Here is a 17,475-nt window from a genome sequence, read left to right as displayed (position 1 = left end):
TTTTGTTTTGTTTTCTCAATATTAAAAGGAAGGATATATAGCAAGGGACAAAAGTCCTATTTCACCTCTCAAAGGTTAAAATCAGAAACGTTTAGCTTTGATTGTGAACTGCCTTATAAAATGCTTTGAGGGGCTGTAATTTTTTACAGTTTAACATATGAGAACATATTAATATATATATTTTTAAAGTGTTATAATAAATATAAAAATTATTCTTACAAGTGATTCGACACTTGAATTGTTTTTAATTAAAGTGTGAGATTCTCTAACTTCAGAATTTAAGAAATCTACTTCAGACTTTACCTAGCCTTTGTTCTTATTTGAATAAGTTTCTCTACAAACATGTATAAGTTAGAATTATCCTACAAGTTAAAATTAATTTTTTGAAGTTAAAATTATTCAGCTTCTCTAAAAAGCTGATTTTAATTTTTTAAAAATTAGTTTATTAATTTTCTTTCTTCACTTCTTTATTTAATCATTGAAAAATGATAAGTGAATGCGCTTGTATTTTGAAGAAACTCTGAATTATTAAAATAGACCATTATACTGCTGCAAAAGGAGAATAGAGAACAAGAAAAGTGAAAAAAAAAATCGTATAAATTACCCCTATGGCCTCCTGTCCAGAGCATGAATTGCATGCATAGTCCATATAAAACTGCATCTTGCACATTTCCCTATCAGTGTGTTTCCAACAATGAGATAAATTTTCACTTTTTTGCTAGATTAGTCTTCAATTAATAAAAGTATGCATTGCAAATTTGGAAGCATGCCTAAGAATGTGTTAATATGTTGGCTGTGTCATGCTATCATGTCAAACTTCTTCCATTTCCTTCTCCATATACACTAATGTGTTCCAACGACAGAGTGGTAAACTGAAAATTACTTTCTTAATTACCTAGTAAACTACATCTTCTCTCTTGCCATTGTACTTTACAACAAAGAACTAATCACCACCTTGGTAATTCAGGAAGTTAATAAAGATACAGGCTGATGATGGTTCATGTTCTCTTTGTACTAAAGCCAAATGATTATTCATCAACTTACAAATTAATGAAGTTACTAAGACTTGGACTATCATGATTCATGCCAAAGGCAAGTAAAAAACTGGAATTGGTGTGGCATCTTGCACCATTCTTGTCACCCTAATGAGGAAAGGGATAAAGCTTTAGTAGTTATTGTAAAGAAAGTTAATCATTTCATTATGATATTAGTCATTGTACCTCTAAGATTTTGGATCAACTGAGAGAACAACTAGCACCAGCTTGTTCAGTAATTCTCTGTCAGAATACAGGAAAACATTACATGCTTACTCACAATATACAAAATTGGCCAAGCAACTAAGCAACAAACCCAAAACTATGTCCAAACAAGATCAACAGAAACTTTTTTAAGTTACACCCAAAAGGCGCCACCACTTGCTTATACATTTGTTTTAAATGCTGAGATAACTTTTCGATCTTAAAACTAAGAAATACTTAAGAAATGTATAAAAATGACACACAAAAAGAAAGGTTTTAATTTTGGGTGTATTATTTTCCGCCTTGAATTTAACCACCAGTTGAAGAAGAACGAGTCAAAGAAGAGATGCAGACAGCGACTATTTGCTGACAATTATATTACTACTTCATGAAAATGGTGTGCATTCTCAGGTTAGCACAACCAAATGAAACAACATATCAAGCTTAGACAAACCAACTTAAAATGCACAGAATAAGAACCTAACAAAAACCTAAGCCATAAACAAGATATAATACTGAAGCAGAAACCTATAAAGAATTAAGCTGCTGTAGGTAACATATGTTAATAACCATTTCTTTCAAAAGGTAGACCTTTCTGTGTCAAATGCTCCAAAATTAAATGTATAAACCATAACTAGGTGAATGATCCTAACGAATGTACAATGAATACATATCATCACCAACCACCATACCCAAGTTAGCATCAATTTGATGCTCCCACTGCATCACTGTCATATTCATGGAAGAGATAGCAAGAAAAATAAGCTCATAGATTCATAAGCTTTAAATAGAAGAAATGGAGTGAGAAGAACCAACCCAGGCATAATCGCCCTATTGGTGCCATACTGCCATTGACAATAATGCCAGAATAGTATCTACACAATATGTTTTCCCTAGCTAATTAAGACTTAACAGTTGACACAATCAGACCAGAATCTTCACATTCTTTGATAAACTAGTCACTACAAATGGCAAAAGATTAATTATTTTTAGTTTAGCATAGCCTGGAAAAATAGGTAGAGTAATTTTTCTCTGGTGCACTGCTTGGCTACTCGATATTCATGCCAATACATGGAGTAAAAGTGCAATATACTGATAAATATGTCTTCATCAAAGTAAAGGTAACTCATGTGTTAATCAATACACATGGATATAAAAATAAACGCCTTTAATTTGGCATTGAAGCCAAGATTGATAATATTGACTTCACATGTTGACATGTAGCTTAAACTAAACAGGACATCACCATTAATAGTAATGCTGTAAATTTGGCTACATATCATGTTAGCAATGCCATAAATTCACTGTTAAGCCAATGCTAAAACCTGTGAGAGAATGGAAGTATATAAATTTCAAACAATGACAAGATAATAACATCTTGATCAGGAAATGATCATAAACATAACATAATTATGAAACTACAGTTCCATGGATCTGCCTAATACTTTTTCACGCTTTATTATACCAGAGGAATTCATAAATCATAATTCACAACACAAGATCGATGAGTATCAAGAAAATAGTAAGTGTATCAGAAAATATTTCACAACCTAATTCTTCTTGTTTATTATTGTTAATCATCTTCTTCTTGCTTCACTGCCAATTGGGAGATGTAAGTAGGGAGTGAAAGTAGAGACTCAGTATACACAGCCACCTCGTATCCATTTGGACCATTGCAATAGAATCGATGCTCTTGCAAACAATAATCTTAGTCCAAGACAACTGCACTTTGTATTCTTTCATGATCCATATTACTGCGGGACTGTAATACCCCACGACACATAGACTGAGACATTCTCCTAGTACCCCTAGCTGACAAAAACTGAAGTCATAAAAGTACTCAATGTCAAAATCAACTGGCAGAGGTATTTCTGGAAAACTCCTTTCCATTAAATCAAACACAACTATAACATGTATTGATAAATCATAACGAGAAGTGATCCATTGAAGAGCACCATTCAACAGTGACCCGACTCTAACATCATGAAAATAATTCATCTAAGACAAATGAATACCTTCAAGTTCTTTGCACACATTAGCTCTGAGCGAGAAAAATTCCAGGCGGGTTGTATAATCATCTAAGCTTGGGTTGTTGGAAGCTTGAACCACCAAGTAGTCATCTGTTGATGAGTCATACCCAAAACCATAGAGAAATGTAAAAAACCTGACATCCATATCGAATGCAACAGGTGAGTAAGATAATTGTTCATGAACACCTGTGGATGGGTTCCACATGTGTAGACTTTGACAACAATCAAAAAGTACAAACCCCCAACATGAACCTAGGATTCGAACATAATAAGATTTGGTTGGCAGAAAACCGAGCTTCAATGCAGTCGAAGCAGAATCATCGTGAACTGATGCATTGAAGTCTATGGACCGGAATTCACAAGCACGAGGCGTCAAGAACACAAGTCTCTTAGTGTGTGTGGCCATTGGTTCAAAATGTGATATTGCAAAGGAAGGATCAGATATTAGAGAGAGCCATAACCTGCATACACATTTGAAACGGACAAGAGACTTCACTGGCAACCTCAACAAAATTTCAATTATCAATTCTTGTGGTAGAAACACACTCCTAACTCCTCTAAGGTTGTCTTTTCTCATTGTTGGGTGCTTGATTATTCTGCTGCATAACTCATATATATAGAGGAGATAAAAGACGTGATCACAATTCATTGTTCCTTCATTTTTGAATTGGTACTAAACAATTGTTCCTTCTCTAGTACTCGCTTCTTCAGTGTTTAGTACTCTTCCTCGGGTAAAATAATTGTCGAATGGTCAACTAAACCATGAAAGTATGGTATATTGTACACCATAGATATATATAAGTGTTTAACGTATTGATTTTTAAAAAAGATCATAGGATAACACTAATCAAATAAACATGGACGTGACAAAGTTCATTTTTCTGTTGCTAAATAAACCATTGAACAATTTTTGTTGGGTAACACATTGGGTGATGGCAAGAAGCAGTTTGCGGTGTCGTGTCTTGCCTCCGTCTGAAACTGGGTTAACGACTGTTGAAACTTAAATATAGTTAGGACAAAGTTCATTTTCCTGTTACTAAATAAATTATTGAATGACTTTTCGTCAAATATAAAATATTCATATAACACTCCATTATATTATGTATAGGAGATATAATAGGTGAGAGGGTCATTTTTATATGATAATAAGATAAGTAAAATTAGATTATAATAATTATATACGAATAACTAAAATTTAATGTCATGTACATGACTTTCTAAAAATTCACATAATTTGTACATACATTTTAATCTTGACTATTCATAGTAAAAATGACTTTCTTATTAGATATGTCTTCATATATATTACTTATTAATATATAATAAAATAATAATAATATTATAGATATGTCTTCATAACTTTTTATCATATGCAATTTTTGGTGAATAATAGACAATATAGATTAAATAAAGTAAGCGCTTGTTAATTTTCTGTTGTTTTTCTTGTGTTGTATACTTGTATCTGAGCATGTATCAAAATTAGTCTCTTATTGGATATTAGTGATCTTTATTATCAAATAGAAATACATTGGATTATAATTTTTCTTTCAAGATTAATGTCTTTTCTTTTTACTACGTCAACGAGTCCAAATAATAGTTACGAAAGAGCTTTTGCACTACGATTCTTGTCATGCAAGGCAGAGAAACGGACAGAAGGAGTATGTGAAGAGAGAGAGAGAGAAAGGAGCAAAAAGAAAAGAGAAGCAGTAGAAGGAAGACATGACAGAACGTGGGAAAGAAAATGGCGTATGAAAAGGATAATTTAGATTTTTCATTTTATTGTGTAGAAGACAAAAGGTTATTTCTTGATTTTGTGGGTAACATTTTTTTTTTATGTGTTTGTTCTATACCTCATCATTTTGTTTGTTTTGTCCCATGACAATTTTTTAAATCAAATACGGGAGAAATCATTTTGTGTTATCTCGTCCCTTGATTTTATGCGAAACAAACTGAGCCTTAGAATTTAATTTTTGTATAGGGTCACACCTGCATGGACCCAAGCTTTTTTTTACCCTAGTATAAATCACCAAAACCATATTATAAATACAGCAGTAAATGGACATAATGGATATGGTTGTTGATTTATATTATCAGAAATTATAATACGTTATGTTTAAGTGATGTTAAAACAAAAGGCGCCCATGGCCTAATGGATAAGGCGCTTGACTTCTAATCAAGCGATTGTGGGTTCGAGTCCCACTGGGCGTGTTGAGTTTTACTCAATTATATTTTTACTTGTTAACCTTTCATTGTCCACGCAAATACGCAATATTTAGAATTTTAAAATCACTCAGAACAAAAGTTAAAAGCCAAAGGGCATTTGATTTAAAATAAAAAACTGGGATTGTCCATTTATAACTTTTTTCAGAAAGTATCCAATAAAGGGCAGCCATAGTTTCGTGGTACCTTTACAGAAGAAGAAATGCGAGAAATGAAAATTAATTTTAAGTTACAATTCTAGAGTTTACGCCAACAAATGGGTCAATCCATAAGTAATAAATTTATGTACCATAAATATGTGGATTCAATTTTCGCTAGTTATGTGAAAATTTTGTTGGTCTATAATATGTAAATATTTTTATAGATATTTAGTGAATTTTGAGGTTTATTTTTATCTTTGATGAATTTATAAGATTTAACTCACCTAAACTTTTTAATAACAATTATATGATCAGAAAAAAAATAATCTAGAGTTTACTCATAAGATATAAGCATAAAAAATTGTTGCTTTCTCTTGTCTTTTATATAAGAAACAAATAACTACTTTATCAATATCAAAATAAAAAAAGGTAAGTTAGATAACTTAATTAATAATATCATAAATTTAAATTTTATTATAAAAATACCATAAAAAGTAATGGTAATATTTAGACACTGCACACTCACAGTTGAAGAGATTATGTTTTTCCTACCAATGAATGTACTTGTATGATTAATAGGAGAATAAATATATTTACTTGCATGGAGAATGAATGACAACTTTCACAATAAATTAAATAAATTAAGAGTATAAAAAAATTGACAAATAATACATCTTAAAGTAAATCTATGTTTCTTATAATTAGGACCAAAATAATATATTCATTTGTTTTTTATAAAGAAGCAAAAGAGTATGAATATTTTTTTTATTTGTAAGAATCAAATCCAGTATCAAAAAATTCACAATATATTTTTTATAAAGAAGCAAAAGAGTATGAATATTTTTTTTATTTGTAAGAATCAAATCCAGTATAAAAAAATTCACAATAATTCATATATCATATTAACCAATTAAATTATACCACTTTAAGACAAAGAATGAATATCATTTATTTCTCTTAGTTTTCAAGTGTTTAAATTTAGTCTCTCATCTCAAAATTTCATACGATAATTTACATAAGTATAACAAAAATGTGATATATCTTTGATTTATAAAAAAATTAAGCAAAAGAAATATATAAAATATTTAAATTAAAAAATAATCAAATGTTAACAAAAGATGCTTTTTTTATTTTCATTGAATTAGTTTATATATTTTCCCTTTACGAATCTATATAAATCAATAACATATCATATCTCTGTTATATTTTTATTGGATAAAATTGTGATTAAAAAAACTTAATTTAAGTAATTAATAATGCTTTATTGAATTTGGGTAATAATGTTAAATTTAGCCTCTACTTTCACAAGGCGCCCATGGCCTAATGGATAAGGCGCTTGACTTCTAATCAAGCGATTGTGGGTTCGAGTCCCACTGGGCGTGTTTCTCTATATTTTTATTACGTTTTAATATATAACTTTTTAGTTCTTGTAACCTGAAATGCCTTTTTCTTTATAAACAGTATATATACTATATAGAGTTTAATATCAAAATAGATTTTTAACAGTGTTAAAGAAATCAATTACTGTGAGATATGATTGTAGTGTGCAGGAGAGGAAAGGCTTTATCTGCATGCTCAGTAAAGGAGGAAGAGTGGCGTCTAATATGAACCCTAAGAATAGTCATTGGGAAACTTCGTTTCAAAAGATGTTATTAAAATTAATGTTACAAATTATTAAAGTAAGTTTTATTTATTAAATGACTTTCATTTGGTATAATAAACTTTTAACTTAGTTAAATATTTTTTATGGCAAATATATACTAATATGTAAAATGTTAGTTTTATTTTGACTTATCGTATATCTCTTAATTTAGTTTAAAAAATTAAAAAATTGAATAATAAAAAAAAACTTATCTAACACACTCAAAAACAACAATATAAACTATATATTACAGCTTATTTATTAATTAGATTAGAACGGGAAGTATATGGAATTGAACTCAACAACTAAGATCGAACGGGGAGTTTATTATTATTTTATTCAAGATATATTCCATGAACAAGAGGAGGCAATATATATATATATATATATATATATATATTTGCGTGTTATATGTAGCATCATGATGTCTGGCTTTTCCGTGATAAAACAATATATCAGGTTCAACCCCTTTATCGAGCACCAACCAGCTTTTATCAAAAGCAAAACCAGGTTATAATATAGTTGCATGGTTGCTTTCTGCATGGATAAATATTAATTCACACTTTAGGAGAAGTGTTCTCATTGGCCTCACTTAATTCATGACGACCCACAATTATAATTGTGATGCAGTTTTTACAATTGTAACAATAACCATTCTATTATGTTTTAATCTTGATCATTTACGATAAAATTTAATAATTAATATTTATTTTTCTTAATCTCATATAAAATCAGTACTCTCACTGTATAAAATAAGATTTAATGTATTAAATTGACCAACTGAACAATTTGGATACATACATTTAAGATATAAAAGTAATTTTTTTAAAAAAAATTAGGACACCGAATCAAAACTTCAAACGAGGAAACAAAATTATAGTTTAGCCTAAAAGTTAGTAAATTATCAAATTAGTCTTTATAATTATAATAATTAAAATTTTAAAATAAAAAAAATATACTCCATTAATTTACATCTATTGATCGTTGTATTTTGTGGCGTTAAAGGAGTCCATTAATTTAATCTCTAACTTTAACAATTATTCGTTTTGATATAATTTTATTCAAATTATTCCCTAACTTCATTATGCATCAATTACTTCCTGATGTCTGGACCAAATCAACTGATAATTGTAAAATTCATGAACTCAATGATTGTTAAAATTGGAGATCAAATTGACTACTATTATTTATGTCAAGGATTAAACTGATAAACAGTACCGTTTTTAAGGACTAAGTTAATTGAAAAATCTCAAAGTCTGAGACTAAGTTTATTTCTATATAATATACTATGAAATAAATTTACTAACATGTTTTTTGGCGAATCAATTGACTAACATTCATAAGTGTGAAAATCTAGTATATTTACTCAGTTTTTGCCAACTTAAGCCTACCCTTCCTGCTTTAATTTATTTTTCTTTTTACAAGATCTTATTTCACACATAACTTTGCTTCTTTTTTTTTTAATGCACACACAACTTTGTTTAAAGCCTTAAAAAAAAAGTTTGTTTAAACTGCACAATCCAAATGATAACATGAAGTGTGAAAAACTGAAAATGTATTAAAGTTTTGAACTGAAAATGTATTAAACTTTTGAGAAAAGATTTAAAATGTTCCAAGTAAAATTAATAGAATTCACTCCTTGGGAATAGCTTAACAACTCTTCCAGTACAAACGTATCAATTAGCTTCTTGTGACTATTGAATAACACGCGCACAGGAATAAAAAAGGAAAAATGTCATGATGGTTAAGATCTTTCAATAGATCCATGATGGTTGTCAAGAACCAGCATGGTCCCTTATTTTGAGAATCTCTTTGCCAAAAGGCTAGCAAGCTTTCCCTACTTTTGGAGTTTGGACTGTATAACAATTGATAAGATGCTGCTTCCATCTTAAACAACTCAACAAATTCCTAGATAAAAGCATGAGGCAAAGAGCACAATGCTCACATATCTCTTTTCATTTTTATACATGTATTCTTTTTCAATTTGATTGAAATATATATCGATAATATAGAAAAAAATTACATTGTTATTTGTTTATCTAATCACATATTGTCATTTGTAAAAATGATTTTTTTTACTCTTATAGTTATAATACCTATTCTAAAAAATCATTCTTTAAAGGTTAGATTACTCTTTAAGCCCTCTATTTTAAAAAAAATTGAAGATCGATTGAACTATTAATAATGTATGAAAAAATTGGTCGTAGTTCTGATAAAGTTTTTCCCACTAATATGAAAGGGAAATTAAACTCATTTTCTCTTTGTATTTTAAAAAAATTCCAATTTGAGAAGATTATGAATAGACAAAATCGACCGACCCATTATAGACACTAAACATTTTGCAGTCTACAGAAATAGGATAACTAAAGGTGTTATTAGGCCAGTTGCACTGGTACTCTTGGTGCCGTACATGTGGGTCCAAATGTATCTCCAAGTGTTTATTCTCTTTTTTTTTTTATATATTTTTTGGTATGACCTCAAATCTACGATAAGTCATGTAGAGACGAAAGTTGGATTTGAACAAAGATCTTTTCAATTTATACATGGATGCCACATTATAAAAAATAAAGTAGAACCCAATTATACATGCTACGTTATAAAAAAAATATCATTTACGCATTGAAGTTGTCCAAGGAAAGGATTTATGATATCCATTCATCAAACATTTCAGAAGGAATGCACAGCCCAATCCCAATTGGTAGTTGTCCCAATTTTAAAACTAAAAATGTTATCAATTTGGTCAATCATATACAGCAGATCATGAATCCATAGGGTAATTTCTGCTATAAGATCTGAAAGCAGAGGGATCAAGGTAATCTTTTCATTGTCTGAATTAAAATACAAGGTCCACGGAGCACTGAGCCACCAAGTTTGACATACAGTGGAAAACGACTCCGTTTTGCTTTTCATATTTAAAAGTGAAAACTAAATGCGCATGTAATAGAACTTGCAAGTGGCAAATAGCCATAATTACTATTTACTAAAATAAGTTCACACTAATAACATTTAAGCATGTGATTAGATGTTTAATTTTCATATATATATATATATAAAAGTTAAGAGAGACTAATTTTGTAAAAGAATATCGGTATTTCTAGCATAATTTTAAATTGCGTCATAATTACAATTTTAACCAAGTCAACAATATTTTCTCATGATATTAAGGATCACAACAATACTGCAATCACAATTGCAATGTAAAATCAAAAGTGATTAGTGTCTGACTTTCAAGCAAAATACCCTAAATTCAACCAAAAAACTAGTCATTAAGTTGAAATGAAGCAAAGTATTGTGTCTTATCTCCTGAATATGAAACACTAACCAAAGAAACAAACCTCCCCTGCCCACAACTAAGCAAGTAGGGTCCCACTACACTACCATGTGAATCCAACCAAATTGTTTCATCACTAGTAGATGGTGGCATACCCTTCCTTACAAGAGGCCCCACCACCCCATCACTCCCATCCCATGCCTCCCAGAACCCTGAATAGTAGCAGCTGTCCAACATCACACATGGCTGCCACCACACTGGATCATCATCATGTATTGTATTGTATTGTATTGTATTGTAGCCCTTCTTCCTCTAAAACCCCACAACCTAGCCATTTAATACAAACATTTCCTGCTTCATGCACTGTTGAAACTTGAAAGTAACACCAAAAACCAAAGGGAATGGAGAAAAACAACTCCCTCCCTAAATACTCATGCTCCTACTCAGAATTTGGGTTCGCTGAACGATCAAACTCTTACAATTTCAACGGGCCAATCCAAAAGGGAAGTGGGTTTTGTGCAGCAAATGATCCAGAGCTTAAGAGGAAGAAGAGAATCAAGGCTTATAACGTGTTCACTGTGGAGGAGAAGCTTAAAACAAGTGTTAGAAACGGGTTCAAGTGGATCAAGGACAAGTTTGGTGACATTCACAGTGGGGTGTGAACTATGCAACGATTGATTAGAATAAAAAGTGGGCTAGCTAGTACTTTGAAGGTATGAAATTAAAGGGAAAGAAAATAGAATGAATATTTTTCTTGTTGTATTTATATATCTTGAGAGGTACTTTTATCAACTAAGATGTTTTACAAAGAAAAAAAAATTGAGTGCAAGATGTTATTAACGGTTTCAAGGAAGAGTTCATGCAATTAGTATGTATCAAAGAAATGAGTGTAGTTTTGAACTCATTTTCCTGTCTTTCGTTCTCTTCTTTAAGAATTCTAGGATATAATTTATGTTCTTCGTTCTAGTTATTATCTCAAAACAAAAAGATTTGAGGGGAGGATTACAAATAAAGCCTAATGTTTTCTACTTAATTAACTTCAATTTTAACACTTATCCTTCTTTCATCTACATAGTTGAGATAGTTGAGACAAGTCTAATTCAAGATTAGCTTGATAAAAAAATCATTAAGCTGGATTCATTAAGAAATTAAACTCATCTTCTTTCCTTAAACTAGACTCATTTATATATCTATATATTAAAAAAGTCTAACTCAATTGATTGAATAAGCGTGTGAATGTTATAATCTTTTGATATTGTGTTGAATTCCTACGAATTAAAAAAAAGACTCAAATTTATATCTAACTCAAGTTGTTTTGAGTTACATGAGTTAGTCCAAATAAAATCAATACACAATTAATCTTGGGATTTAATTTTCATATCCATTATAGGTTTAAGATTTTTACACTATCAATTAATTAAAAATTACTATAAATGTTACTTCTAAAATCATGATTAAACAAGTCTAGAATATTATAATATACAGTCATTTATAACTAAATAACAATTAATATAAAACAAATTATCTTGTTAATACATTGTAAATAAAATTAAATCTTTTATTAATTTATGAAAAAAAATGCTTTTATTAATTTCAATATTGGTTTGAGATTACATAGTCAAAGTTTATTATTTTGAAGTGAGGACAGTTCTCTCTTTCTCTCCCATCTCTCTCTAGATATGTATATCTTTATAATCTTGACTTAATATATATTTTTTATTCCTAATATATATCCAATTTTCAGGTTTGATCCTTGATAAATTTTTTCATCAAATTGACTCTTTGATATTTAAAATTTTTTTTTTTAAATCCCTATTGTCAGTTAAGTAACAACGTTTTCTTTAAATATTTGATAGCACAATTTGTAATGGTTCAAAACCATTAATATTTATTTCAATATTTATTTCAAACTCAATTACTTCTCCCTACACCCCCAATTACACAAACCCTAACCTTCTCCTCACTCCCAAAAACATATTTAAAGCTATAATCTTTAACATATTTTTATGCTTTGAATATCCATTTTAGAATAACATGGTCAAAATTATTGTTTCTCACCCTCTCTTTATGAGCGTGGGTATCATGGGTATTTTTTAATCACTAAGAAGACTAATTATTTCAAGTGACAGAAATGGATCATCAAACTTATAAGTATAACGTTTCTTAACAAAACGTTTTGCCGACGGTTACTCGTTTTTATTTTTTGAGAAGAAAGTTACTCACTTTATTAGTTAACCAATACTTACTTATGTTTATTTGAACTTTATGTTTTCATAAAAAAATAATCTATGCACTGTTTAAGGAAGGCTTATATATTATGTACAGAAAACTGACTTTTATAATAATGATTAAAAAATAATTTTAATCCTTTTATGTTTTAGATATATTTAGTTTTATTTTTTATGTTTTAAAAAAGTTTAATTTAATCATTTATGTTTTTAGAATGAGTCAAAATCATCCTTTCAAAATAGTGATAGTTTTTATTTATTTATTTTGGAACGTGAGTTTAAACTCCTTTTTAACTAATTCAGGACTTAAAATTTATTCTATTAAATTCACATAAATGAAAACTATGGAACAAAATTGGCATTTGAATCAAAAAGGGTCAGACATAGTAAAAATTGCATGCAAAATAAGTCTCAAGCAACAACAAAAAAAGAATTTAATATTAGATTTTTCAATATTTTATTTCTTATTTATTTCGCTTTTCATACTATTTTCATTATGTTTATTATCTTTTTTATTCATTTGTCAGTTGATTTCTATAATTTGTATGTAATGTGATCTGATAGAGCAAGTTTATTTTTATCGTCATTGCATTGCAAAGGAAAGATTATAAAAAAGTTAAAACATCATAGATTGTATCCTAACATTCTCCAACAACTGAACACCACTTATTTTAATTAATTTTAGGAACATATAAAATATCATAGTTAATTTCAAACTTGAGCGACTTTTAATTGTGATTGTTATTTTTCCTTTTATTGATGCATGTTCAGTTTTCAATTCTAACTTTTGAAGTAGCAATTTTGTTGAGCTCTAAATCTTAGGTCATATAGTTTGTACAATCACTATCAATAAGTTAAGCTTTTGCGAATTATTGGTTGTAAAGCATGACATTGGAAAAACTTGCGTATTTTCTTGAAGACACTAGTAACATTTTACATCAAGCATCCACCAACGTCTCTTTTGAGTATCGTTAGCTTTTTAGCAATAAGGACGTGGTGGAAATGCTTGAGTTCTATTACTTTGGCTACTATTTCAAAATCTTCATGCTTCTCTTTTCTTGTCTCATAAGCCTTCTCTATTCTGGTGTCTACAATCATATCTTTTAGATGTCATTACAAGAATATTATAATATCTGAGGTTAAGTTTGCATAATTTAATGTTATGTTTGTATTATTTAAGAATGAATTTTTAATTTAACTGTAGTAATTTTTTTCAAATAATACTTATTTGACTTTACACGTGAGTGTAGTGCGAGTAGCAAGTGTTGGTATATATATATATATATATATAAGTACTTAGTAGGTACACAAACAGAAAGTAAAGTTGTTACCCGAAAATGGAGATGGATATAAATATGCAGGTGGATATAAATATTTTTTTTCAAATGTGAATATGAATACGGATACTAAAATACCCTATTTAAACTCTACTCATTGTGATCCTTAACTATCATAGCTTTTTCCATTAAAGATAGGAGAAGCAACATGTGAAAAGCTTGCTTCAGCTTTCATTTCACATGTTTGTTCTTAGTTTTTTATAGAAAACTTTTTTTTCAAGAGAAGAGAAGATATATTATGCAAGGAAGCTTATTAAACTTTTATTCCTAGAATTTAAATATAGAGTTAAGTGTGATAGAAAATTCAAATATCATCATGATGTCAAAAATAAACTGATAATAACATTCTAAGTCTAGATGATAACATTATCTTTATCTTTATCTCAACAACCTAAAAATTTAGGACATAATTACAAATTCTTAATAAAAAAATTATCCATTTTCAACACAAGTTGCGACTGGTCTAACAAAAACCACCTTTTCCGGGACAAGAACAATGCAGTCCCATAAGAAAATAGATGTGTAGTTATTAATTAATTTATGACAATCTTACATATTCGATCTGTTATCTAATGTCTTAACTATAAAATTGTAATGCGTTCGAAAATTTTCAATCTCTAGGGAGTCCAGCATAATGGGAAAGGAAAATCACATTCTTGTGATGTCATCAATGTGAAGAGAAAGCTTGTTTGGTATAAATTAATTACAGAACAAATTACTCAACAGTGTTTACACCAAGAACGGGAGCAAGAAAGTGTTGACAGTATCTTATATTGATGTGTTCATTCCAAATCTACTATTCCAAAATTCGATAGAAGGATCTTTACTTGATCAACAAAGTCCGAACCTGTTGCATACTCTGTTAGCAACCCAACAGCAAAACCAAACATTGCCCATCTGTAGAAATGAAATTACATATTAGTAAGTCAAAATACATCAGAACTTGCACAACAATGGGGATTCAATTAAGTGTGACAGGTATGCAATAAATAGGATGACAATCATTAAACACAAGAAGCTGAGAAGATGATGCTTTGAATCCGAGCTACTTAGATTTCAACTCAATGACATTGATGCAGATAAGTGTGTCAAGTTTCCATATTAACCCTTCAATTGCATTTATTCGTTTTCAACTTGGCCCAAAGAAGCTACTATAATCCATAAAACTTTTATGTTTCCAATCTCCAATAGATTGTGATAGAAAACTTTCACAATGTTATTGAACACAACCCCATCTTATCAGTTGTGACTCTTCACAAAAACCATTCTGAAAGAAAAGTTAATAACAAAATTGTAAAATTTCAGCATCTGACAATGTAAATGTTACTGTTTTCATTGCAAACAACAGTGAAGCTTTTGCAGAACAAAGAAATTGGGTATCCTGAATCCTGAATTAGGCCAATTTTTGGTTATCCTAAATTAGGTATCCTCAAAGCTTCACAAAAAGAGCCCATTTTTTGCCAATTGAATTAGGCCAAAGATAAAAGAGAGAAAAAATTTGTTCAGCAATAACCCTTTATGTTGAGGGAGAAAAGAACACAAAATAATAGAAAGGAAGCAATCAACCAATGAGCTAGTCACAATTATCCAATAGTACCATCATAAAGAAAATGCAATTAATATAAACCCCACCTAAAGAATAGCTCTAATTTTATACTATTCCAATAGCAAAACTTTTTTACCTTCCATTGCTAATCTCGTTTTTCCCAATGAAACCAAAGAAAGGACCCTGATCTGCTTCATCAAGCTTCTTCTGTTTGAAGTACTCCTGCAACTCCTTAGCCTTTTGCCTCTGAAACTCCAATGTAATGACATTCTTATCATCCCCAACAACAGTAGCTGGCTTCTGAGGGGGTGAAGAGGATGGTGATGGAGGCTGAGAAGGAAGTGTTGGCTTCTGAAGCTGTGGAGCACTTGATGATGATGATGGTTCTCTTATTGGGGGTGCCACTGGCCTTCTTATAGGCCCTTCAGCTTGAGAATTCCTTATGGTGACACTGTTGTGAGGCTTAGAAGAAGAGAACCGCAAAGAATAGGATGAACTGGATGAAGTGCAAGATGGGGAAGAGGAACGTGTTGGGATTTTGATGCATGGGATTGAACATGCCATAGACATTTTTTTTCTTCTTTTTTTGTTTGTTTTTTCTTTTTCTCCTGATGCTAACTAACTAACCAAGCTCAGATTTTTATTTTTATTCTGCTTTAGCTTTTTTCTTCTATTGGCTTGGACTTTGTGGTATCTTATCAAAATCAGAGAACAGGTGTATGGATAAGGTATGACCAAGTTTCCACCAGAAAGTGGCTCGAGTTTCAGTGGCAGTTGTAAGTGTCTTAACCACTGAAAGCTGACCAAGAAAGAATGTCGTTTTTTTATTTCATCAGGGTCAGTAGCCTGGCATCATCGGCCACTGAATTTTGTCTGATTTTGGTGTAAATTGTTGTGCTCATACTTAATTTTTCTAAAATAAAATTAAGGGCAGGAAGCAGGAAGCGAGGAGGACTCGAACTCCCACTAGATTAGCGTTCCCACCAGACACAAACAACAGCACCCCTCAATAATCGCAAGTGTTCATACTTAATTCACGAACTTCACTTACACATCATTTGGTAGACTAAAGAAAGTGAAAAAGAATTGAAATAAACAATAAAATTAAGTGAGACTCACATTTTTACTCTTTATTTTAATTCAAACTTTTCTTCTTCTTTTCAATCTACCAAACTCGCACTTAAATGCATTAGCATACTTTTGAGTCAAAAAACTTGTGTATTTATCTAATAATACTAAAAATTAGAAATATATAATTTGATCCCAAATTATTAAAGCAAAATCTTTTTTTCTTGCTGCATAAAGCAAAATGTTATTATAGATGTAATATTATAAAATGACACACATATACATAGAGAGGGATTTACTAATGTATACCAACTTATTTTTAAAAATATTTTAACAAGTTGCACTTTAGACGCATTTTAAGAAAATTGAAATTTTAACTTATTTAAATAATCGTTGCTTTTCAAAAAAAAAAAAAACTTATTAAAATAATCCTTCTAAAAGATAAGTCTGTGTTACTATATTAGCAAAATATTATTACAAGATGTATTACCACAAGACAAATAACTACAGCATAATGCAAACTATATTTTGTGAGAAATAATATTTCACAAAATACGAGAAAATCAATCGCATATAAGAAATCGGTTGTCATAGTTTTTTAGCACATGAAAATGTTTGCCATCAATAAGCAGGCCAAGCATAACAGGACAGACAGTCCAAAATCCCAAGTCGCAAGAAAATTGATTCCCCTCTATACAATATTTTTCCTCTATTGCACTGCGGCACATAAGCTTGTATTGCTCGCCCTCAACACC

At 30.1% G+C, this 17,475-nt stretch overlaps 3 protein-coding genes and 2 non-coding genes across 5 annotated transcripts; 3 read left to right on the top strand and 2 right to left on the bottom strand.

The window, feature by feature from the left end:
* Positions 1–3,212: 3,212 nt before the first annotated feature.
* On the bottom strand, positions 3,213–4,226 carry LOC114370607 (F-box/kelch-repeat protein At3g23880-like). Its single transcript, XM_028328006.1, has one exon. The coding sequence runs from the start codon at positions 3,915–3,917 to the stop codon at positions 3,237–3,239; it is 681 nt and encodes a 226-aa protein (XP_028183807.1). The 5' UTR covers positions 3,918–4,226; the 3' UTR covers positions 3,213–3,236.
* A 1,177-nt stretch (positions 4,227–5,403) lies between these two features.
* On the top strand, positions 5,404–5,476 carry TRNAR-UCU. Its single transcript has one exon. It is a non-coding gene; the product is annotated as a tRNA-Arg (tRNA).
* A 1,461-nt stretch (positions 5,477–6,937) lies between these two features.
* Positions 6,938–7,010, top strand: TRNAR-UCU. Its single transcript has one exon. It is a non-coding gene; the product is annotated as a tRNA-Arg (tRNA).
* Positions 7,011–10,588: 3,578 nt separating this feature from the next.
* On the top strand, positions 10,589–11,493 carry LOC114384067. Its single transcript, XM_028343748.1, has one exon. It carries the CDS (start codon positions 10,943–10,945, stop codon positions 11,201–11,203), a length of 261 nt encoding a protein of 86 aa, XP_028199549.1. The 5' UTR covers positions 10,589–10,942; the 3' UTR covers positions 11,204–11,493.
* Positions 11,494–14,708: 3,215 nt separating this feature from the next.
* LOC114384059 (light-harvesting complex-like protein OHP2, chloroplastic) lies at positions 14,709–16,432 on the bottom strand. Its single transcript, XM_028343743.1, has 2 exons — positions 15,789–16,432; positions 14,709–15,003 (listed from the first exon to the last, which is right to left on the bottom strand). Exons 1-2 carry the CDS (start codon positions 16,220–16,222, stop codon positions 14,889–14,891), a joined length of 549 nt encoding a protein of 182 aa, XP_028199544.1. The 5' UTR covers positions 16,223–16,432; the 3' UTR covers positions 14,709–14,888.
* Positions 16,433–17,475: the final 1,043 nt, after the last annotated feature.

The sequence above is a fragment of the Glycine soja genome, chromosome 2 (assembly GCF_004193775.1).
Source record: "Glycine soja cultivar W05 chromosome 2, ASM419377v2, whole genome shotgun sequence".
NCBI classification, from domain to species: Eukaryota; Viridiplantae; Streptophyta; class Magnoliopsida; order Fabales; family Fabaceae; genus Glycine; species Glycine soja.
The sequence above is the reverse complement of the archived record's forward strand: the minus strand, read 5'-3'. Positions and strand labels throughout refer to the sequence as shown.

Excerpts from the sequence above, each read along its gene's own strand:
- LOC114370607 (XM_028328006.1), bottom strand. The coding sequence starts at position 3,917 with ATGAATTGTGATCACGTCTTTTATCTCCTCTATATATATGAGTTATGC.
- LOC114384067 (XM_028343748.1), top strand. The coding sequence starts at position 10,943 with ATGGAGAAAAACAACTCCCTCCCTAAATACTCATGCTCCTACTCAGAA.
- LOC114384059 (XM_028343743.1), bottom strand. The coding sequence starts at position 16,222 with ATGTCTATGGCATGTTCAATCCCATGCATCAAAATCCCAACACGTTCC. Across the intron at positions 15,004-15,788 it reads AACGAGATTAGCAATGGAAG|ATGGGCAATGTTTGGTTTTG; the intron begins GTAAAAAAGTTT and ends TCATTTCTACAG.